Source organism: Lynx rufus, unplaced genomic scaffold, assembly GCF_022079265.1.
Source record: "Lynx rufus isolate CCGP_SWC_20201006 ecotype Redwood Valley unplaced genomic scaffold, mLynRuf1.p SCAF_5, whole genome shotgun sequence".
NCBI lineage: Eukaryota > Metazoa > Chordata > Mammalia > Carnivora > Felidae > Lynx > Lynx rufus.
Window position 1 is genome coordinate 131,424,617 of NW_025814867.1, and position 24,633 is coordinate 131,449,249.

Genomic DNA, 24,633 nt, shown 5'->3' on the forward strand with positions numbered 1-24,633 from the left:
ATGGATGAGAATTTAATATATATTAAATAGTTTTTTCCAAGTAACTTTTTCAGCTTACTCCAAAGTTACAATTAATCTGTTAAATAGGAATTAATCACCAAAATCAGAGGTGTCACAAAGACATTAATATTTCTGTGCCAGTGTAAGAGACCATGGGCCATGAGGAAAATGAGAAGCTGGTTTGTGAGATAGGAACTGGTCAGAAGGATTTTCTGAAGCAGATGTTAGATATATTGTGACTCTGAGTGTATAATCACACCATTATATGAATCAAAGGTTACGGATGCAATCTCTTGATTGCGCTAATACAATAGCTTCCTAGTTCCTTGAGTTGTTTCATTTTGCAGGTATTTTAAAATGTAAACAGCTAAGAATGATAAACAATTATAAAAACAAAGAAACACTTAAGTATTTACCAGTTTATAGCAGTACACTGTTCCAGTTAGCCATTTTATTACCATGTTGGTGCTTGAAAGTTATGGAAACTGGAATTTTTTAATACAAATGTTAATTTATTGATCAAGCACCTGAGTGCTTATTTTAGGGTGAGCCTTCTGGTATTTTAAAAAAGTAGAATTGTGATTAATCATTTAACACTATATTTTGTGCAAATGCTTATGCTGTTGGCAGAGATGCATTGTGTTTTGTTTCTGTAATTGATTGGAGTGACAGTTTAACAGTGCATGTACCTTGGAACTTAAAGTCATGTGGATACAGGGCTGCAGCTTATAGACATTTAGGTTGTAGAATTATGCAGGGGTGCCCAGCCCAAAGGCAGAAGTGGAAGTGAAATTGAGCTCATGCTGAGCTCCTCAAACCTTAAAGAAGAGGCACTTTTTAAAATAAAAACTGTTGCTTGTTCTAAGTGGTTCTCAGAGAGCAGCACATTTTTTAAATTTGTCAAGAGGAGGTGCCTTTTTAAAATTCTTCAGTTCAGAGAGGGTGCCTCTGTGCAGTTTGCACAAAGGCACCCTATGGAGCTAGCTGTGGCCCTGTATGGATGCTTTTGAAAGATACTTAACGTGCATACTGGATCATATTTGCTATAAAATATGCAGTGGTTGATTTATAAATAGTAAAAAAAAAAGGACTTTTAACTTGCATGTAAAGAAATTTGTTTTTATTTTTTACTTTTATGTTAACCATTCAAAAACTCTTACTTTAAATTCCTTGTGGCAGATCATGATGACACCGAACATGCAAGGTATTATCATGGCGATAGGTAAATCCAGGAATGTATATGACAGGTGTGGCCCTGAAGCAGGGTTCTTTAAGGTACAATTAACATTTTCATTTAATTTTATTTATTTATTTTTTTAATTCTTAAACTATTTTATTTTCTTGAATTAAATTTGATTTCCTATATAGTTTCTCTTTTCCTGCCTTAGCCATGGCTACCTGATGATCTGAGGGTTTCTTTTATACATGAATCTAGGACTGATTCTTTCTGTTTGTTTGTTTTTGGTAACCCAGATAATTTAACAACAACAAAAAAGGCATTTTACTTGGGTTACCCTAATAGTGCACCTCTGGTTTATTAGCAGAAATTTCAATTGTGTTTTTATTCTAAGGGAATAAAAGGAATTAAGCAAAAATAGGAACTGAGTAACTGCTTCCGGTATTGTTTATTTTCTTCTCATTTGTAATACTCTTAGCAGGGTTATTTACCTCATTACCTGGGTTTTGTTGTCTCCCGGCTTCAAAGAATGAAGAGATGAAAAATGAAATGAGCAGCAGGCAAAGTTTATTAGAGTGTAACGAAGTAACAATAGTAGGAAATCTCTCTTTACAGAGAGGAGGCATTTGAAGGTCAATACCCAGGACTGTATGTAGGCAAGGGTCTTTGTTTTTTAAGGTTTTGGTCGTTCTGTTCCTTCTCAGGCTGTACCCTTACTGGCTTGATAACTCTAGGTGCTGGGTTGTCCATTCCTGATTGGCTCGACTCCATTGTGTGAGGCGTCAGACTGTGGGCCTACTGTCTCTCGTAGAACATAAGTTGAATGGTTTACTTTTTTTAGTTCGGTATTTTGAGTGTCAAATTCCTGAGGGAAACCTGAGGGGGAGTAGGTGGTATCTGTTACATTCTTAAGAGGAACCTTACATAAGCCGGAGAGGGTTCGCTGTGGTCAGAAGCTCCCAGCATTGTTCCAAAATAGGTGTTTTCCCCAGGTTCTAACCATCCCCCTCTGCCTATTTTATCCTGTTCTCCCTATCATAATCCTATTAGTCAGTATTCTAATATTTTTTTTTCTAAATTTCACTATCATTTGATATTAAACTGCTTTCTTCATTTGGTTGTTTTAAAAATTATTTGTTCATTTATTTTTGTTTCTTATTCACTTATGTTTTCTTCAGCTTTAATTTTTGATGTCCTTGTCATTTCAAGACATTGAGTCCATCAAGCAGTTGCATTATTCCGTGACCACATCTTTTTTTCCCTCTAATATCAGATCTTTATGGTGTTTTGATTACAGTATTATTGGTTTTATTTTTTTGAAAGATGAAAACACTGTATGTTTTGCTTTGTCATTTTATTTTGATTTACCAAAAATTTCAAGTTTTTTTCACTTTTTGCCCTTTTTTATGTTTTTTTCTAAAAGTAACAGCAGTTTGCTACAAGAAGCTGTATGCTCCCTTATTTGACCTTAAAAATCTAAAATTTTCCCTTAATTTTCTATACTCTTCCCTCATCCAACTCAGTCTCCAAAAAGTTGCTTATTTTCACTATTTCTTTCATTCTATTGTACAAAAAAAAGGCCTTGTGCATAGTAGCTTTATATCAATAAACACTTTTGAGCTTGTTAGGATTAAAGTGACCAGCCATCTTGGTGTACCCAGGGCTAAGGAGTTTTCTGGAATATAGGATTTTAAGTGCTAAACCACAGACTGGTCCCAGGGTGAGTTGATCACTCTATTAAGATCTATAAGAAAGGTTGAAAACTGCTGCTATTGAAAAAAAAAAAATCAAAACTTTATGTTTAAAAATTCACCTTTATTTTCAGGTAGTCCATATTTTCTTTGCTTACAATGCGCTGAATGTATGTCTTCTAAAGTTTTTATCTATTTCTCATGGGAAAATTATCTGTCATTTACAGTAACATTGTCATTTTTTGGTCAAGTTGGGTAGGTATCTTTATGTTGAATTGTAAATCTCACTGCTTTTAGTTTTATACCTGCACATATTTTAAAGAGCCAGCTAATTATATACACTACAAACAACAGTCACACTGCACCGTTACTCCCATCATGGTAACAGCTTCCAGTTATTTTATATACTACTTTTGGCATGAATTCCATGTCTTTAAGAAAACATACATGCTTGTATTTCTGTGATTCTTAGTTTACACGTTTCCTGTTGAATTTCTTATTTATAGGATATGAACAATGCGCTCTCCTCACACATACAGACACGCGCACGTGTGCATGTAAAATTTCGTCATTTTGATTAAATCAGAATTCTCAGTTTCTATTATTATTTCTGTGTATGCTACTCAGGATTGAACTAAGCCATAAACATTATTACTTTTACTTTTTTTGTTTCCCTTCAGCTTTCATTTTCTTTGGAGTTGTTTTAGTTTTTGTTTTGCTTAGTTTTCCATATGTGTTACTGATGTACTTTAAACTCTCCACCAGTTGTTTAAATCTCCTTGTATTCTGTTGTCAGTTTTAACTTCTCAGGAGCTTCAGTTTATTCTGGAATAGACTTCTGGAATAGACTTATAGAATAATAGACTTAATAGAAGAAGTCTGTTTTAGAAGTCTATTCCAGAGCTTTGTAAACTGCTTTAGTGACTGCATTGATTTTCCTTTTCCCCCAGTATATAACTGATATCTTGGGATCTGTATTCACCATTACCCTGGGGATGCCCTTTACATCTTGTCATTTATGTATTTTCTATATTTCATATATTTCTCTTTTTCGGTTTTCCCTTCTGATTTTTGAGGCAGCAGTAAATCTCTCAAGTTTATATCCAAGTGTATTTATTTTCATCTATCTGTAATTAAGGGATATATATGTGTGTGTGTGATCTTATGTAAACATTAATCAGTTGATAAATGTGTATTTTTGGTATAGGTAGAATGATTAGGTTTTTGAAAATTCTAGCTGGTAGTATATAATTTTAGAAAATTTGTCATGTAAATAACAAAAGTAATATGTACACAATGCAGTCTATTCAGTAATATACACGTGTCTAAAATAAAACTAATAATGGCAGTCTCTGCCACTGCCCTGTGTAGCCACTGTTATCACTGTGTAACCTTTCTGATTTTTTCCCTTTTGTTTATACAAACTTGCATATAGAGGGAAATTTCTTTTCATTTTTAAATTTTACTATGAACATTATTTTGTAATTCATATAACTCAAATATATTGTGGTCATTCTTTTTTTTATAGTGAGTATTAAAGTGAAGACAATATATCTACCATATTATCTTTACTATCTACATTTGATATTCCATTATATATATATATATATACTTTCACTTATTATATATTACCCTTTTTATGGACATAAGTCATGTTGTTTCCCAGCCTTCCATTTCTGTGTAAGCTAGTTTATGGTACCTTTAGTTTATGGTACCATTTTTCATAAAGAAGTTTTAAAAACACTGTGCTTTCAAATCTTTCTGCTTCTTTCTGGATTCTGGAGTTTCGTTGCTATATAAAAAGCCTTCTTTCACCCAAAGTATAAGTTTTCTGCAATAGTTTCTTAAAGCATTTTTCTTAATAAATTTTTATTTTATGAATTCAGATGTACACACTATTTACAGTTAACTCTGTAACATTTTATTTGGGTTTTCTACATTCTCTATTAAAATTTTTTATTATATTTTTCTTTTTTGTACTAGCTTCATCACGTTTGATTTTATGCTTATGTTAGTTTTAATTTCTATTTTTTTTTTTTGTACTCTGGTGTAGTTTACATAGTAATTGTCTGTTCCATAAGAGTAAGTTAGAACTTGAAAAACATATGAGCCTAGCCCCTTTTTTTGGTAGTAGATTTTTTGATAATTTTTTTGGTTCTTTCCACAGTGATTGGCCTGTTAAAATGTTCTGTTTTCTTGGCAGTTGATTCTAATCATTATCAACATTCAGTATTAATTCACAAAATGTGTATGTAGCACAGCACTAACATATGATCACTGCTTCTGTCTTTTTCCCTAAATTAGATGTAGTATATTTTTAAATCTTATTTTTTTAATGCTTAGTTTATTATCGATGAGGAAAAATGAGGAAAAAGGTGTATTATGTCTCTATATCTATCTATCTATCTATCTATCTATCTATATATATTCTGTCACATTACAAAAAAAAATATTTATTGGGTTTATTTTATATTAAGCTTTTTGGCCATGAGAAGTTTTTCAACTCTGTGCCTTGTTCTATATAAGGACTTATTTATGTATTGTGATTATATCGATTTTAAATGTTACATATGTTTGCTAGTGGTAAAACCATATGATGAAATGTTTTTTACTGATAAAAAGATAATTTGGTGAATAAAACTTCTGTCTGGGTAATTGAACTTGTTAAGGTTTAACCTCTTAATTAAGAAGAGTAACCAGCTCAGTCAGTCATGGTTACTGTATCAACCACAGATCCTTCCCCATGGGAGTCTGCCCCCCTATAAACACATAATATAAGAGTTAATAGGCAGGCAGACCTGGAAGAATAAAATGAGGAAAGATGCTTACCTGGGTTCTTTTCCTCAAATGGACTTTGTTATGATTAGTTTCCACTGTTAATAGAAAATCCCCGAATATAGTGGTTTAAAGAGAGGCATTTTTGTCATGTAAAAATGAAATTCAGAGAAAGGCAGTACAAGACTGCTATGATGAGCAAATATGAAAGCCAGAAGGAAAATATTCACACAGTACTTGTTGCTTGTATGTGTATGTGTACAGTGGGTGCAGTGGGTGGGTCATATCATAATTATAATCAAGGGATTTATATACTTTTTTTTTCATTTACTTTGAAAGACATTAAAATTTTTTTGCCTTTTTTTTTTTTTTTTGGCCTGTATCTATTTCAGTGTCCTAAAGATTTTAATGAAGTACTAACACTTCTGTATTAATGAAACTTTTTTCTTTTAAGTTATTTTATGGCTTCATAACAGTTGTTCCTCGTTGACATAATTTTATCAGTTCTTTTTATTTTTGAAATGCCTGTTATTACTACCCCTTTGTTTACTCAAAAGATATAAGAATATATTTATTATCACAACATAAAACATGCCAAAAAGTACAGCTCATGAGTGTGCAGCTCAGTGAATTACAGCAGAGAGGACATGTCCGTGTAACTACCAGTCAGCCCTAGAACATTATAGTACTTCAGAAGCTACTTTTGTTTCTCATTCCTATCACCGCTACTTTCTCCCACTACCCAAAAGCAGACATTATCAGGACTTGTAACAACATAAGCAAGTGTACTTAATACACTTGGAATCTTGTAGTACAGTTCCTTTTTCGTCTGGCTGCTTTTATTTAAGAACGTGTTTGGAGCTTTAGCTATGTTACTGACTGTAGTTTATTGATCTCATGGTATCCCACTGTATGCCAGTACTGTAAGTTTTTTACATCCTGTTGATGGGCATATTCAAGATGTATTTATTATCTGCTTATATCAAGGTTTTGTCTTAAATCTAATGTATGTAGCTGGAAAAATGATGGACTGAGTTTCTGCCTTACTGGAGCTTATCTTTTACTGGGGAAGCCAACACTAGTTAGAATTTTAATCAGTATGATGAGGGAGTGGTTTAACTTGGAAAAACATACAATGGGAAAACAGAGCTGGTATCTAGAGGGGGTTTCTTCGAGAAGTACCTCCAAATAGTCCAAAACATAACATTTTGACTAAGGCATCTTTTTTGCACTGACTTGAAATACCATCTTTATTACGTATTAATATGTAATAATCCACTGATGTATTTTTCTGTTTTTGAACACTACATGTATGTACATTATGGGTCATTTATAATATATTTTGATGTTTTGTAGGAAAAACACTTTGTTTTTGTTTTTTCATAAATGAAAAGTTTGGCAAGTCTCTCTTTTTTTGGATGATTTTAGAATCACTTGCCACCTCTGTCCCCAAATCCTTTCAGAATTTGATTGCACTTGCATTATGTTTATGATGAATTTAGGGTGAGATGGATAAATAACTTTTTTTTTTACTATTTTCAGTCTTCCCAAAAAGAAACGTGGTATGCCTCTTCATTTTTAGTCTTCTGTTATGTCATTTAGTAAGGTTTTCTAATTTTACTTTAGTAATGGTCTTATACCTTTCTTGTTTATTCCTAGATGTATAAAAAATGTTTGTTTTTATGAATTGAATCACTTACCCTACTTTTTCTATCAATTTATTGGTATGATAGGTAATGGGAGAGCTAATTAATTTTATTTGTTTATATTGTATCTAGTTACCTTATTGGACTCTTCATGTTTTTTACTAATAAATTTTTACTTGAGAGTCTTATAATTATTTCAGTATACTCTCTCCCAATAATTATCTTATTATTGGGATAATTTTCATATACTTTTTATTTCATCACTGTTTTTATTTTGCTGACCAGACTTTTCATAATATAGTTAAATACTAAAATAATGGTAGTAAGCTTCTTTGCCTACTTTGTGATGTTAATGGAAGTGTCTCTAGTGTTTTGTTTTCAAGTATGATGTGTAGTATTGGTTTTTTTATAGATTTCCCTTTACAAATTAAATACATTTTCTTAAATTCATAGTTGAGACTTTCTTCTAAACTGGTTGGTATTGGAATTTAGAAATATTCTAATGCATCTGTTTGAGATGTGAACAGATTTTTCTGTAATTAACCCTTGGAATGTAAAGATTTTAACATTTACCATCCCCTCTTTTTTAACCATTGTAAACACTTTTTATATATTCTTTTTATACACAGTGTAGTTTATCAAAAATAGATGAGTGTTGGCATCTGTGTTTATAGATAAATTGATCTATAGTTTTTTTTAAATATTTTTTAATACTTTATATTCATATTATTCTGGTCTTGTGTAATCATTAAGGAGACTTTGCCCTTTTCTCGGGCTTTGGAGGACTTTAGATAGAGACATCATTTGGTTCTTGAAGATATGACGTAACATCACATCTCTAAAACGGTGTGAACCTGATTATTGCATACAGATCTTGGGCAACTATTTCAGTTTTTCTCCAGTTTTACTGTGTCTCTTCAAGAACTTGGTACTTTTTCTACCTTTTAAAGCAATTCTGGCCATTTCTATTTTCCTAGATGATTATCTGTTTAATCAAAAACTTGTAGTTTATTGGCATACAGCTATATGTATTATTTTTAAATAAATTTTAAAGCTTTTTTTTTGTATTTTTGATATTGTCACCTTTTTAATATCTGGTGTTGAATTTTCTCCCATACCTTGATATTTCATCCATATTTTTGGAAAGAAAAGCTTTTGACTATTTCTTATCTAATTGCCACATTATTTTATTTCTTCTATCTTGCTTTAATTTCTTCCCCCAGCCCCGCCATCCCCCAGCCTCTTGAAATGTGTTTTTTCTATAGTGGTTAAGTTGGAATTTTCCTTTGACTAGTAGTCTGGCTATGTCCAATAGTTTTTGATATCTTATGATCCCAATTATTAATATAATTTTGAATCCTTTGGCCCAAGAATAATTTGAGACTATCTTTTTACTTCCTAAGAGTTTAGTTTGGGAGTTGTCCTTTTTTTTAAATTTTTTTTAAATGTTTTATTTATTTTTGAGAGAGACAGAGACAGAGACAGAGACAGTGCAAGCAGGGGAGGGGCAGAGAGCTGGGGAGACACAGAATCTGAAGCAGGCTCCAGGCTCCAAGCTGTCAACACAGACCCAAAGGCAGGGCTCTAACCCACAAACTGTGAGATCATGACCTGAGCCGAAGCAGGATGCTCAACCGACTGAGCCACCCAGGTGCCCCGGGAGTTGTCTTTATTTTTAATTCCTATTTGTATTGCATTGTGGTCAAATACTATAGCCTATATGATTATAATCCCCTGGGATTTGAAGTAGGTTTTCTTCAATTTTTTGGTACATTGTCAGTTTTTTAAAAAGGAGTCTATAAATATATAATTTATACACACACACACACACACACACACACACACGTGTTCTCTCTCTAAAGTCACCTAACCTTATTTCACAGATAAGTGCATTAAGACTTGGAGAACTTTGTGACTTTTTTTATGTCACAATTAATAAATGGTATACCTAGCTTTTGAACCTTAGTCTAACTGATTTTCCCTTAGATCTTACTGCCTCGAGAATATATTGTATATTTGGTATCTTCTGATGTATGTATATAGTTACATCAAAATAAAGTTTATAAAAATTATACATTTAGAATATTTTATAATATGATTTAGAAAGGTAGAAAAAGTCTAGGTAGAAATTATTTTGTCTTTGGAACTGAAGATTTCAAAAGAGAGAAACTAGTCTCATTGAAGGGTCATCTGTAGATAGATGGAAAACAAACAAGAAAGGACATTATACATGTAGAGAACCTAAGAAACAAGGGCATGTGTGCATCTGTGGGGAAACCAGCCTGACCTAGGTTGAGAGAAGTCTTTGTTCAAGAGTCATAGGAAATAAGACCGAATAGGTAACTTTGGACCTGATTAGTGGGACCATGTTAAAGGTCTGGTGAAAGATAATTTTAAAAATTATTTACAAAGCAGTTCCATCACCTAATGACCAGTATTAACATTTCATTTTGTATTTGTGTAGTGGTTTCAGTGCAGTATCTGTGGTAATTAATTGCCTGCACAGGCAGCCAAAGTATGGAAAGGACAAACGTTAATTCTAGGGGAGTATTTCGAGGCAGTAGTGTGAATAAAATTGAACAACTCAGCAGTGTTAACTTTACTTATAATGATATGGTGAAGAACTCTGCTAAATATACTGGCATGGAACATCTGTTGAAAATTTGAAGAATTAAATATGATTGTGGTATATTTTAGACATCAGAAAACCTTTTTAGAAGGCAGTTCATAAATAAACAAAAATAATTGATAATTATAAAAAATAATTTGCGCTGGTAAAAAGTGTTTTATGTGTTTGAAAAATTACTTGTAGAAATTTAAATGTACCTTACTACGTCTTCTGGATTCAACATCTATAGATTGTAACTTTGGCATTTACTTATGAAAATTGGGATAATCTTAAATAGAACATCAAGAGATAAACATAATCTTAAAATAAAAGGGGGATATATATTCCACCTCACTAATAGAAATCTTTGCTCTCTATGAAAAAAATACAGCCTCTATTTTGAACATATGTAAAAATATACATAACCATTTAGTATTATAACTCCTTATCTCTAAACCAACAATATTACTTTAAGAGACTCAATATACAGATTTCTTTTATTTTGGTCATACTAATTTTGACCAGAAATGTTTGAATATTCAAAAGAACTTTTAATAGTCCGTGACAGTCATTGTCTGAGCACCATGATAAGAAAGAACAGTTATTAATGGTTTTGTTTTACATTTATTCTCAAAATCAGTACAGTTTGGTTAGTAAATGAACATGTGCCCCTTTTTTCATATTGGGAAAATGGGAAGATTTTAGAGTTCTAAGCGAAGCTTCTGTGTGCTAGTTAGGTATACAGTGAAGTAAGCCTTAATAATCTTACATGTCAAAATATATTTTCATGGCTATTTTTAACCACAACAGCAAGACTTTAACATAGCTTATATAACCAAAAAAAGCACAATGTATTTTAGCCATAAAATAATAATTCTTTTTATAATGCTAAACATATAGAAAAGACTTATTATTGCCTTCCCTTTAGTGAAATATAAGAATGCATGACTAGAATATTTCATTTAATGTTTGTCCGTTATATTTTCTCCCTTTCTGTAAAATATAGTGTAGTATCTGGATAGCCAAGAATTGCTTAAGAAAGATATGCATTAAAAAAAAAAAACTTTTCTAATAGAATGGATTTTTTATAATATATTTTACATGTGGCCCCAAAATGTTTTACAGTTAATAGAGCTAGGATTTAGATAAAAGTCCAATATTAGTGAAATTTTTAAAAGTGTGATTTTTAATCATATGCGTTTCTTATATATAACAATATTTGATGTATAACCCTACCCTTGTTTCTGTATGAGCAAATATTTTCCAAATGATTGCTCATGTGTAGAAACATGTATCAGTGTTTATTATTTCCCATTATAATTAGTTGTAAATTCTGAGATGTTCCTATTTATAAAGAAAAAGGACGCTCAAGCATTAAGGTAATAATAGTGATAATATTCATTAATTATTACACTAATAAAATTCAGATATTTTTGAAGCAACAAGGAATTCATTCTGTGGTAACTACAATCTCAGGGCTTGCTTTTTCATTATTTGGGGGCTCTTTAGCTAAAAGTTAATTGCAGTGGTATTATTATGCATATAAGAGCCAGCCATTTTCTTTCAGTTATGGGTATTTCAGGAAACTGTATTTCAATCCTAGAATTTGGGATATTCAAGATACACATGAAACTGATACTAGAAAGCACAGGATAAGAGATCCCTAGTATCTCAGTCTTATGATGCCTTTGAATAGACCAGACTCCAAACAGTTTTACGCCAGTATTCACATAGTAAGCTTAGGTGTATTGTTCAGCTTAATAGTTCTCTGCATTAAAACAAAGAACTATTTATACAGTGAAAAGATGAGGGCGTATATGGTCAGTTTTAGAAAATTCTTTTAAACTGTGGAATATGGGACAATATTTGTAGATGTACCATGTGCCACCTTGTTGGTAATACTTTAAAGGAAGAAAGTGTATTTGAACACAAGAACATGCAGAGCTGTAATATTGAATGATTTTAATTATCATAATTAATCAAAATTGGCATTTTGTTACATTTTCTAGGCAATTAAGTTGGAGTATTCAAGATTGGTTAAATTGGCCCAAGAAGACACCCCACCAGAAACAGATTATCGTTTACATCATGTAGTGGTCTATTTTATCCAGAACCAGGCACCAAAGAAAATCATTGAGAAAACATTGCTAGAACAATTTGGAGATAGAAATTTGAGTTTTGATGAAAGGTAATTTAAGAAAATTAAAATGTGAAATATCTAACATATTGTTAAATTGTCTTTTTAAAATTGCTTTTAGTGCAGTTTCTAAATGTTTATACATATTCAAAGAAAGACCTATTTCATAAATACAGCACAAAACTTAGACTTCCCTTAATTTTGAACAGTTGTTTTGGAATTTCTCTGGAGTTTATAGTCATAACCTTTAGAAGTTTGAGCTGAAAATAATTTATATTGTTTTAGTACATTTTACTTGTTGACCAAGATACTGAGCTAAGCAACATAAAGATGTACAGAAGAATATAATGTAAGCACTACCTTTTGGGGACTTAATATTTTAGGGAAATAAAGAATTTCTAGTCTCTGCACTATGTATATTTTGAGTGAGATAGTTATTTATTGTGGGAAGCTGTCCTATAATTTGTAGGATATTTAGCAGTGTTCCTGACCTGTACCTGCTAAATGTCGGTAACGCCTCCCTCAAGAGGTGACAACCCAAAGTGTTCTCCAGATGTTGAGAGATAACCCCTTGAAGAGCAAAATTACCCTCATTTGACAATCACTAGAAAAAAGTATTTAACCGTATATACTAATAAAATAAAATAGTTAAATGTCCTCTGACATCAAGAGAAGCCTTAAAATGGTTAAATTACAGTTCACCCTTGAACAATGTGGAGATTAGGGGCATTGACCCTCTGTGCAGTTGAAAACCTGCACATAAAGTTGTGTAACTTTTGGCTCTGCTAAATTAAAACTGCTAATAACTTCCTCTTGACTGGAGGCCTTACTGATAACGTAAACAGTCGATGAACACATATTTTATATGTTCTATGTATCAGATACTGTATTCTTACAATAAGGTAAGCTAGAGAAAAGAAAATGTTATTAAAATCTTAAGAAAGAGAAAACACATTTACGTTATTGTAAAAAATCTGTGTGTAAGTGAACCCATGAAGTTCAAACCCATGTTGTTCAAGGATCAACTATAGTTTGGTTTACCCAAAAATGTTTTCTTGTGAAAATTCCTATAAACTATAATTTTTGGCTGAAGTTGGAAAATTAAAATACAATCTAGTTAAAATGAATACCATTAAAAAATTTAGGCCTCAGGTAAACATCAAAGTATTAGAAGTTATTTTATTTTTATTTTTTTAAGTTTGTTTATTTATTGTGAGAGAGTATGGAAGGGAAAGAGAGTGAGGGAGAGTGAGAGGATCCCAAGCAGGCTCCGCACTGTCTGCGTAGAGCCCAACGCAGGGCTTGAATTCACAAACTGTGGTGATCATAACCTGAGCTAAAATCAAGAGTTGGATGCTTAACTGAGCCATGTAGGCACCCCAGGAACTTATTTTAGAATACAGAATCGTTTATGTTATCTTGGGGTTTGTAGTCCATTTTAATTCTGAAATAAATTATTATCCTTTCTTGAATATCTCAAAAATATTGAATTAAAAATCTATGTGGCAGAGAAGAAAATGAGGAAAACAAAGCATCTAGGATTAAATTCCTGCTTCACCATGTATCTGCTGTGAAATTTAGGATTAAGTGAAGTAATACAAGTAAATGGTTTTGAATAATATTTGATAGATAATAAAGTGCTCATTGAATGTTGACTGTTATATTTTATTTGTAGTCGTAGGAGCATCATTTATTTTACATGTAACCACAAAGAGCTCAGAAATGTGCCAGATTATGACCCTTATTATTTGGGCTGTTGGGACACCATGTTCCAGTGAATATACACTATTGAATTGGGGGCAAATATTAATGGGGTAATCACATTCACTTTCACTCTTTTGTAGTTATTTGTCCTGAGGACTGCAAATTCATCAGTTCATTTTGATAACCTAATTTGTCTTATACTTGAAAAGTTAAGATGCATGCGATAGCTAAACATACTCTGCAGAGATTTCTTTAACAATGATTCTGATCATAACATGTGAACAATGGCTCTATTACCTGAAATGATAGGCACAGTTTAGATTCCTTTTTGCTGTTTATGAATCATGCCATTTGAAATGGGAAGATGAGATTTAATATATCCTGAGCTTGCTTAATATATATATATGTTATAAAAAAACACATTTCATTTGTTTTTACTTATACAATATGTATTAATAAAATGTAATTTAAAAGCCATTTGTAAATATAACATGTAAATTTGAGGTAGCATTATTGATGCCGTTTACTTTATATCCTTTGTAACTATCCAGTCCAACATTGATCCAAAAAACATTTTCAATTAAAGTTATTTGAGAGTTGCTTCCTCAAAAAGTATTGCTTAGTGACAGTGGATTTTATTGTCACGTATGTTGGGTAGTTTAGTTTGTGTCATATGCTTTTCACTTTTTGTGAATTTCACTTTTGATTTACGAATATATTTCTTTTATTTGAAGGTGTCACAACATAATGAAAGTTGCTCAAGCCAAACTTGAAATGATAAAACCTGAAGAAGTAAACTTGGAGGAATATGAGGTAATGTGCCTTTTGAGAGGTTGAACTGTAGATTGAGGAATTTTGGTAGTTCACTGACCTTTCTTTCATTTCCTCACCACTGAGCACATTTCATTATTGGACAGTGCTGTACATGTGAGAGAACATGCATGAGTGCTCATATCGTGCTTTTGGTAATTTTTGTACACAAAATTCTTTGTGTTAACTTTGACTTTAAAATTAATACTGTTTTTTTTTTAGTTTACCAATTCAAACATCCAGTATTTCTTTAGACTTTTAAACTTAACTTTATACATTGCCTTTTTAAATTTACAAATCTAGTAAGTTTTTAAATTAATTTACTTTTGAGAGAGAGAGAGTGTGTGTATATGAGTATGAGCAGGGGAGGAGCAGAAAGAGAGAGAGAGAGAAAGAGAAAATACCAACCAGGCTCATAAGGGCTCGATCTCACGAGCCATGGTATCATGACCTGAGCTGAAATCAAGAGTAGGACACTTAACTGACAGAGCCACCCAGGCACCCCTATCTAGTAAATTTTAAGTTGATTTCACGAGTGCCTTTGATTAATTTTGGTCACATTTACAAACTTAATGACTTCATGTTCTCTTAAACAATTATTGTAATTCACCACATTAACATATAGGAGGAAGGATATAGAAAAATAATCATTTTTGAAAAAAATCCTGAGCTAACCTGAAATACAACTATGATAATCTACTAAAGAGTGTCTCAAAAAAAACAACAAAACTGCATAGCAAAAATCATATGGAACTATGGACATTGAAAGCTTTCCTTTTGTGATCAGGAAAAAGACAGGGATGTCTGCAACCACTACTGCTATTCAGAATTGTACTGGAAATTCACGTGGGCAGCAAGGCAACAAACATAAGCAAAAAGTAAAAGATTTGAAAAGAAGAAACAAAGTTATCATTATTTGCAGATTTTACACTTAGAAAATAAAAAATCTACAGATAAATTTATTAGAACTAATAAAACAGTTTTCCAACAGGCAGAACTTATGTCACATACCAATTTCATTCTTTTATCCCAGCAAAAGATAATCGGAAAATGAAATTTTAAGAAAATGACACCATTTACAATAGCATCCAGAACTATAGAGTAACTAGAAGTAAATTTAACAAGAGATGTGCATGACTTTAGGAGGCATTAAAGAAGACCTAAATAAATGGATATACATACTATGGAAAACTTAGTATTGTAAAGATGTCATTTTTTTTCCCCAGAGTAGTTTATTGATTCAGTGCAGTCCCTGTCAAACTTTTAGCAGATTGTTTGATGGAGCTTGATAAGCTGATTCAAAATTTTTATGAAATGTGGACATCTCAGTCTAGCCCAGACATTCTTGAAGAATATAGGATGGCTCATTCTACTAGAAATCAAGAGGTAGCATTCTTAACCGTTATGCTTTATAATAGTAATAGCATAAGGGTAGGTAACTTACAACAAGATAGCAGAAGAGAAAATCTAAGAACATGCACATAATATATGCCAGAGATGACAAACAAGTGGGTTGGTTACTCACTCTACCCTGTCCCCAAGATTCAAGTTACATGAAACTTGATTTTTAATTATGATTTGCCTCTGCACTCCATCCCCAGGGTTGCAACATTAGATTCACTTTAACATATTTTTGTTCTGAAAACTTCTCATATTTCTAACTGCAGAGCCATTAAATCTTACAGGTATTTATAGGACATGGTTTTAGATTCTGTGTATCCCATATATCTTTATCCTGCTCTGAGTCATGAGTCAGCCAGCCTTGGCCCACAGACCAAATCCAGCCTACCACCAGCTTTTATAAATACAGTTTTATTGGAACACAACTACAACTATTTGTTTATGTATTATACACGAGTGTTTTTACACTACAATCACAGAGTTGAATAGTGACAACAGAGACTACATGGCCTGCAAAGCCTAAAACACTTACCGTCTAGGTCTTTACAGAAGAAATTTACTCACAACTCCTCAGACAGTTCTAATGACAGTAGAGTGGCAATTTAAATACTTTCCCAGAAAAGCTAACTTCACACTTGTAGGACAAATTTTATCTTTATGTGTTATTAAGGCCGACTAATACTGTAAGATTATGCCTCAAAAAATTAAAATTAAAAATTAATTTATATTCAAGGAGAGTATAGTTGGTCAACTGGTCTATATGTTTCTTACTTTCATTTGCTTATGTAATATGTATATAAGAGCTTTAATACTTTTATTATCAGTATCTTAGTTTAAATCCTATAATGAATTTGGTTATGGTTTTCCTTGAAAAAAATTTTTTAAATAAGTTAAAGAAAAATCCTGATTTGTTGTCTTGAGTTAGAGGGTGTCAGTTCTGAATTGTTTAGTCCTATTATATGCCCAGTAATTGGTTTTTTTGGAGGAAGGGACAGCTGAAATGTGACATGCTTGTATATTTTTCACCATACCTCAGATGAATAAACTACTCAGCTACCACATTTAAAATAAAATGTAACCTAAATTTGGCAAAAATAAAAGGTTAAATAAATGCATTATACTGTTTTTCTTTTAGTTTCTTAATATTCTTCATCAAATAATAGTCTTCAGTGTTGATTCTGTTAGAGTAGTAACTTCATTTACCTCCTACATCCAATTGTGATGTACATCTGTAATAATATCGTAATAATAATATGCCTTTAGACAGAACAGTTTTTGAAAGAGAGAAAACCTGGTTGATTATCTTGCCTTTGCATTTCTGTTATCTTTTAGTGAATCATTGTTATTTCATTCTTCATTAATGTCTAGTAATTTTTACATTTATTATATTAATAAAGTGGTCTTGTGTATCAGAAACTAAAGTTTTGATTTAGGTCTTATTTATCTTAATTTTGATTTCTTTGCTTCTATTACTTTGAATAGTTGTCAGAATAACACATTGCTTTATGAACAGTTTTCATTGTAGTTTTAATATCTTACTTTGTATATTTTTAATATTTTCTTTCACCTACAGGAGTGGCATCAGGATTATAGGAAGTTCAGGGAAACAACCATGTATCTCATAATTGGGCTAGAAAATTTTCAAAGAGAAAGGTAAGGCAGAATGGTCAAATATGAAAAGCTTAATTTTTGCATTTAATTCTATTCAGATATGACCTCATCTTTAGAAAAGGTTTTATTCACTGTATGTATTTTTAATAAACTTTTAATTTTAGAAGTTTTATCTTTATAGAGAAATTGTATAGTTGGTACTGGAAGTTTCCATATACCCCACATACTTTCCGTTTTCAATTAAATCTATAAGGTTGGCATTAGTGTCTTTGTTTTTATTAGCTCTCACATTCTACAATTGAAGTTTAGGATGGAATAGGATTAGATTAAAGCCTAGAAGTTTGCTGGCGACCAAACAAGCTGGAAGCCCAACACACAGAATTCTTTGTATACCATAATATCTGCCTTTAGTCTCCAGCCTTTTTCATATTCTTTCTGAGTCTAATCTTGACTTCAAAGCGGAGACAGTGTTTCCAATATGTCTCTTTGTCCAAAGTTTCATTACTATAAAAACTATAGCTATAGAAAATTGATCAGCTGTCTTCTAAGTATTATGACTACAAACACATTTTAGATCATTTTTCATTTAAGGTACAGATGGTTTTAAAGGAGTTTCTACTTCTTAAACTATAATATTATTGTTTTTAATTTTAATTGTTATTAAGAACAAAGGATAAATATTGATGTATTTACTTATATACTGATTTGCATTTACTTATTCACATATTTCTTAACTCATATCCTTTAATATTAATGTACTTGACTAGTGATTTTTTTTAGAACAACTATATATATAAATATATATATATTTAAACATGGTAATTTATTTTATGTGATTGTTTAAATACATTGCTTAAAAATGTTCAAAAGGCATTTTAAAAAACATATTTAAAAAATAGATATTTCTAACTTATTGGTGAATCACTGAAAGTAAGCAAGTCGCCACACATTTTTAAACCATTCCTGAAACTATTACCTTACATCATTTTTAAATTACAAAACACGGATATTCACTGTGTAATATAACACACTGCTTAGTAGTAAGATTAGTTTCCTTCTAATGTATACTTACAGGGATTATTAATTTGTAGGGTCCGGCAAAGTTATTTAAACTGAGCTGATATAAACTTAAAAACTAGAAAGGTAAAAGGAGTTGAAATCAAGCACTATTCACCTATGAAACTAATTGTAGAGTTAGCTTGTCTAGAAAGCATTTGTAAAATGTCTTAATCTAATCTGTATTAAAATTTCTATTTCAACTCCAATATATAAACATAAGTTATATTTTTAAATCAGTAGAGGTTATGTTTAGCATAAAATATACCACAAGTTGTCCCCCAGATTTCTTAAGCATGTTTGTGTCGGGCCTACAATACATTAGATAAATGAGACAAATGAGTTTTCTTGCTTTGTTTTTGAGAAAAGAGGGTAGAGGGAATGGAATCCACATAACTTTATTTCATTTAATAATTGTGTATCTAAAATTAATTTACAACTGTAGACTTTTGAGTAGAACAAGTATACTGAGAACCAGTAGGCATTATTTGTAGATTTTTTTTACTTCCAATCTCATAGCGAAGTCTAAAGTCAATAGGTAAAAAATTATTAAAAAGTTAAATTCTAATCACTAATTACACCCAAATTAACCTTGAAAAGGCAGCATTTAGTTAAAAAATGGAAATTAGTTGCAAAGGAAATAAAGGGCAACAAATACAAAGAAGAAATTGTCAAAGACAGAATACTCTCATGAACTTAAAATTTAAACGATTAATAGACTTGATCTAATCAATAACGTGAAACATTTTTTTCAAGCCTCAGTCTGGTAATAATACGGTTTGATAGGCTCAAGGAAGTGAAAAATTAATACTCAGGAAACACTATATGAAAATAACCAATTAACAAATTTAATGCTCAAATGCAATTACTGTATTTCAAAAAATGTTAAAAACTAGCTAGTCATTTATTTTGAATCTTTTTACAGTAGCAAAAGTTCCTCTGAAATTTAAGATATTTGAAAACAAATAATTGAACTCTGGGACAAAAGTCTTCTTTGTATCACCTATGAACTTCCTACTTGAAAATCTAAATATACTGTTACTGAAAAACATAAAGACAACAAAAGTCTCTGTTTTCAGACCACACTAGAATCATTTATCCAAATGACAAAGCTCTTAATTTAAAAGAAAGTGCTGTGTTTTCAATACTCTGTAATAATGTATTCAATTAAAAGGGTTATTGAATTCCTTCTTTTCTTTCTTTCTTTTCTTTCCTGGTTTTATATAACGTACAGGAAACTCTCACTGCAATATTGATGCAATTTTGTTTTTAAATGACAGCACAGACTATTACTTCTAGAGCTGTGCTGTCTATCCAGCCTGGTTGCTACCAGACACATGAGACAGTTTAAATTTAACTAATTTTCCAACTAAAAATTCAGTGTCTAAGTCATACTAGCCACATTTTGAATGTTCAGTAGCCAGCCACCTGTGGCTAGTGGCTACCCTGTCAGCCAGCACAGACACGACACTGTCGTCTCTGTGGAAAATGCCGGTGGCCTTGCTGCCCTGTTTGGTGGACAGTGAGCACTGCCATCACTTTTACACTTAGCAAAGTTTAAAAGTTGCACAGAATTAAAAAGCACTGTTAATACTTGGACACAGTCATTCTGTAATTTATAAGGTAATTCACTTTGGTCACTGAAATAGAGAACTATTTTGATAAGTAGCTCCATTTTATGAGTTATTTTATTTCGGCCACAGTTATGTTTCTTTAATAGGAATATTCAAGTTCACTTTAAGAGAGCTGAGATTAGTATTTCTAAGATAAATAGTAATGTGATCTTATAAGTGGACAGAGTAAGATCAAGAAGGCATTTCCATTTTATAGATAAACTAGGCTCCACAGTAATTGCATCCACAGATGCAGTAACTTTTTCAAGGCCACACGATTAACTAGGGAGAAAAAAATTGAAATAGAGATCTGTATTCTTATAAAATTTAATGAAATCAGGTGAGTATTCTTTGGTAAGAATTAAAAAGAAGAAGCTGTCGCTTTTTTGCTCTCTGCATTAACTTCTTATATTAGCTTCTCTTGGTATGTTCAAAGTATGTTCAAATTTCATAATTTGCTTATTCTCAAATATATGCTTATTCTCAAATACATGCTTATTCAGAAAGTGAATATTCTGGTGTAGCAAATGTTTATTAAATTGGAAAGGTCAACTAGAAAATTAGTTAATGGTGACAAATAATATTTATGGAATATTACAAGAAGAAATGTTAATTTTACACTTTAAATATAGTAGTTACCACAGCTAGTCGGTTAGAAAATATTGTCAAAAGGTTCTGTCCAACTTTTTTTTTTTTTAAATAAAAACACAAAACTTGAAAACCTTGAATGAATACTGATTGATAGGCCATTGTCAAGTCTGTGAATAGTGAAGTGAAATCATGTTTTTAGGAACCACAATTTTATAATAGTACAAGTGAGGATCAAAAGAGTCTACAGGGTACATGGTCTTATTTTACTTTAAAATAAGAATGTGGTACCTGGACTGCTGAGTCTTACTGTGATTTATTTGAAGATATGTTTGTAAGCACTTTAAAGGTTGATAAAATATGGAAATTGTGTGCTTCAGTAGAAAATTGGAACAGGGCCACAGTTTCAGAGCTATTCTTAGAGAGGTGACTCAGGTCTTGAAGGCCAGATATGAATGTCATTCAGTGAGACTTTTTAATAGGAAACTTAATAGCTATAAAAGAGAAGGCAGATGTGCCAGCAGACTAATTCAGTGGTGTAAAACAGTATTTAATGTTATTATCACTCCCTTCTTTTCTTCTTTCATAAATAAAACAAAAAACCTTTACCTGAGGTTATGTTTATATTTTTTCAAAATAAAATCCCATATTCTTAAGTTTTCTCAAAAACAAGTTCCTGGGAGAAGCTTTTTCAAAAAAGTGTATGAAATAACTTATTTTTTATGAAATGGTTTCAGGTGTGTCATATGAGAGGCCATTAATGTGTACATTAGTTTCCAATTCTACATTTATATTCAAAGTACAGAATTGATTTATATTTAAGCACATGAAATTAAATAATAAAAACTTAATGTAACCTAGAGTTTTAAAAGTGTTTCTTTATAATATTTCGCCTTTTAGAATGTTACATTTTTCTGAATTAATCTATAAGAAGGTATGTTGTAACTGGAAAAACTGGCACAGAGGAGACATCTTAGTGTCGTTCATATTTCAGTTATACAAATATATAGCTATATTTATTTCTTACCCCATATTGAGAGAGGATAACGGTTTTAGAGGTAAATAGAATCCTCAAACATTTTTACCCTCCTCCCTTTCTAAAACCTAGTTTGAACTTCGTAACATATAGACTTATGTTAATGTAACATTATCAATATTACTTGTTAAACTTTTTATAAAAGACCGACCCGCCAGCTGTTATGTTCCTACACTCTTCTTTGTGTGTGTATTCCACCAGAATGTCCAGCTGTAGAAGCATTTTTTTTTTTTCATTTCTACTTCCCCATTTCCTTTGGATATTCTCCCCTCTACCAATTATGTTATTCTCCGTGATGAGAACCATGGGTGCACACGGAAAAATACCTGAATAGTCACTGAATGAAACACACGATGTTTGTGATAAAGAAACAAAGTAATCTGACCCTTTCTTCAAATAAAAATGACATTATGTTGTTAAAAAAAGTAGATTCTTGACTTCCCTATCAGTCTAAATGGAAGACATCAGGGAATCAGGAGAGAGGAACTGCCTGAATTCAATAATTACGGGCTTTTTCCTCCCAGTCTTTTCTTAATTCCTAGCTCCATTAAAAAAATTTTTTTTCAATGTTTATTTTTAAGAGAGAAAGAGAGAGTACGAGTAGGGGAGGGGCAGAGAGATGGACACACAGAATCTGAAGCAGGCTCCAGGCTCTGAGCTGTCAGCACAGAACCCGATGCAGGGCTCGAACTCAGGAACTGTGAAATCATGACCTGAGCCGAAGTCAGACGCTTAACTGACTGAGTCACCCAGGTGCCTCTAGCCTAGCTCCATTTTTTTGTTTTTGTTTTTTTACTTTATGACATAACTATCTCCTGGTCTCAGATGTGGCTGTTGCTAAAACAGCTTTTAGATGATACATTTATTGTAATGTTCTGGATAATCAAAATTTAAATGTATACTTAAGTATTTTATAATTGTAGTTGACTTTTTTTTTACAAAGATGAAATAATGCCTTATGTTTCTTTTAATTTTTAAGTTATATAGATTCCTTGCTGTTCCTTATCTGCGCTTATCAGAATAACAAAGAACTCTTGTCCAAAGGCCGATACAGAGGACATGATGAAGAATTGATATCACATTATAGAAGAGAGTGTTTACTAGTAAGTTGAATGTACTTAGGAGGTCATGTTTACGTTATTGTTTTGTCTTACACTGAACAGATTTTCCAGACTCCTATAGAAGTGATTGACTATAAACTCTGATGAGGAAAGTATCATGATGATGACATCATCATGATGTAATCTGGGTATAATCGCTTAAGATGCAGGAATGCACTCAATTCTTTAATATCTTTTCTCTTTATTGGTCCTAAATATTGCAGGTGATAACCAGAAATGTTCTTAATATAGGATCAAAATAATTAATTTTATATTTTGGTTTCTTCATTATTCTATTCCCTTTTTTGGTGAGAGAAGGGGGGGACTGCACAGGCCTTGAGCAATTATTATTCCAGAAAAATAATAGATTTTTCTGAGTTTTTTAAAATACAGTAGTAGATTTGGTGTACATAGTGTTAAATGATTCATTGTAATACAGTATCCTTTTTTTTTCCACCTAGTCATTGATAGTTTTTTTTCCTCAAATATTTTCACTGTCTATGTGCAGCAATATTACTGTTGTTATATAAACTTTAAAAAAGTCTTTTTAGCAGTTTTGTAGCACCAAATTAGTTTCTAAAGGTCTGGAGTACTTTGTTAATATTTCTCAAGTCAGCTAACCTTGATGTATAAGATCACAAATTCCATCTTTATACATTTTTCTGATTAAATTTAATTCTTTTTTTTTTTTAATTTTTTTTAACATTTATTTATTTTTGAGACAGAGACAGAGCATGAACGGGGGAGGGTCAGAGAGAGAGAGGGAGACACAGAATCTGAAACAGGCTCCAGGCTCCGAGCTGTCAGCACAGAGCCCAACGCGGGGCTTGATTGAACTCACGAACCACGAGATCATGACCTGAGCCAAAGTCGGACGCTTAACCGACTGAGCCGCCCAGGCGCCCCTAAATTTAATTCTTAGTTAACTATTAACATCATTCTGTTATATACTGTGAACACCTAAGCTGCAATTTTTTTTCCTGTACAAGGAGAAATATATATGTATATATACACACAAAGATATTCAAGGGTATATGATTTTTCAACCTATATAAGTTACATGATTTAAGTATACTTTAAAAAACTTTAAGTGGTATGCTGATAAAATGTTTTCTTGCAGTAGAACTACATAAGCTACTTGTAATCTTAATATGTCTTTAGAATTTTCAAATGAGAGTATTAGATGACGATGATCTTACTATTTTTCTCTCAGCTGCTTTTATTGCATTTGAGTATATTTTAGAATTTGAATTGTTAGTGATTAGCATCCATTGAGGATAGTTCTTAATTTGGCCAGTTTCAAAGGTTTTTAATCATTCCCCAAGAAGGAAGATCTGAATTGTGTATATTTTAGATTTAAAAAATGCAGAATTGTATATATTTATATATTTAATGAACTAAAGCAATTTTTAATGTAAAAATTGAAGGCTTGGGATATGGCAATATTTTGGTAAAGCTATTTTAAATATAAATATAGCCAAAACGTGATGGTTATTTTAAAACATGAAAAAAATGGTAGAATGTTTCACCCCATATTATGATACTAAACCATTCACACCTAGTTTGGTGTTTCATAGGGATTTAAATGACACTGCATGAGGGTTATTTTAGTGTTCCTTTCAGGGTTTTTCATACTGAGTATTTGCTGAGTGTCATGTTTGAGGGATACAGAGACAGTTA

The 24,633-nt window shown here is 31.7% G+C and overlaps 1 protein-coding gene across 3 annotated transcripts in view; it reads left to right on the forward strand.

The window, feature by feature from the left end:
• Positions 1-24,633, forward strand: part of USP25 (ubiquitin specific peptidase 25) — a 152,764-nt gene that overhangs the window by 123,598 nt on the left and 4,533 nt on the right. For 2 of the 3 annotated variants that reach the window (XM_047098593.1, XM_047098592.1), the window contains 4 exons: positions 11,907-12,085; positions 14,473-14,551; positions 17,523-17,602; positions 22,833-22,956. In XM_047098593.1, coding sequence (XP_046954549.1) covers positions 11,907-12,085; positions 14,473-14,551; positions 17,523-17,602; positions 22,833-22,956 — 462 coding nt within the window. Of the gene's footprint in view, positions 1-1,179; positions 1,276-11,906; positions 12,086-14,472; positions 14,552-17,522; positions 17,603-22,832; positions 22,957-24,633 lie in introns of all 3 variants that reach the window. The other variant, XM_047098594.1, reaches the window with a different exon arrangement.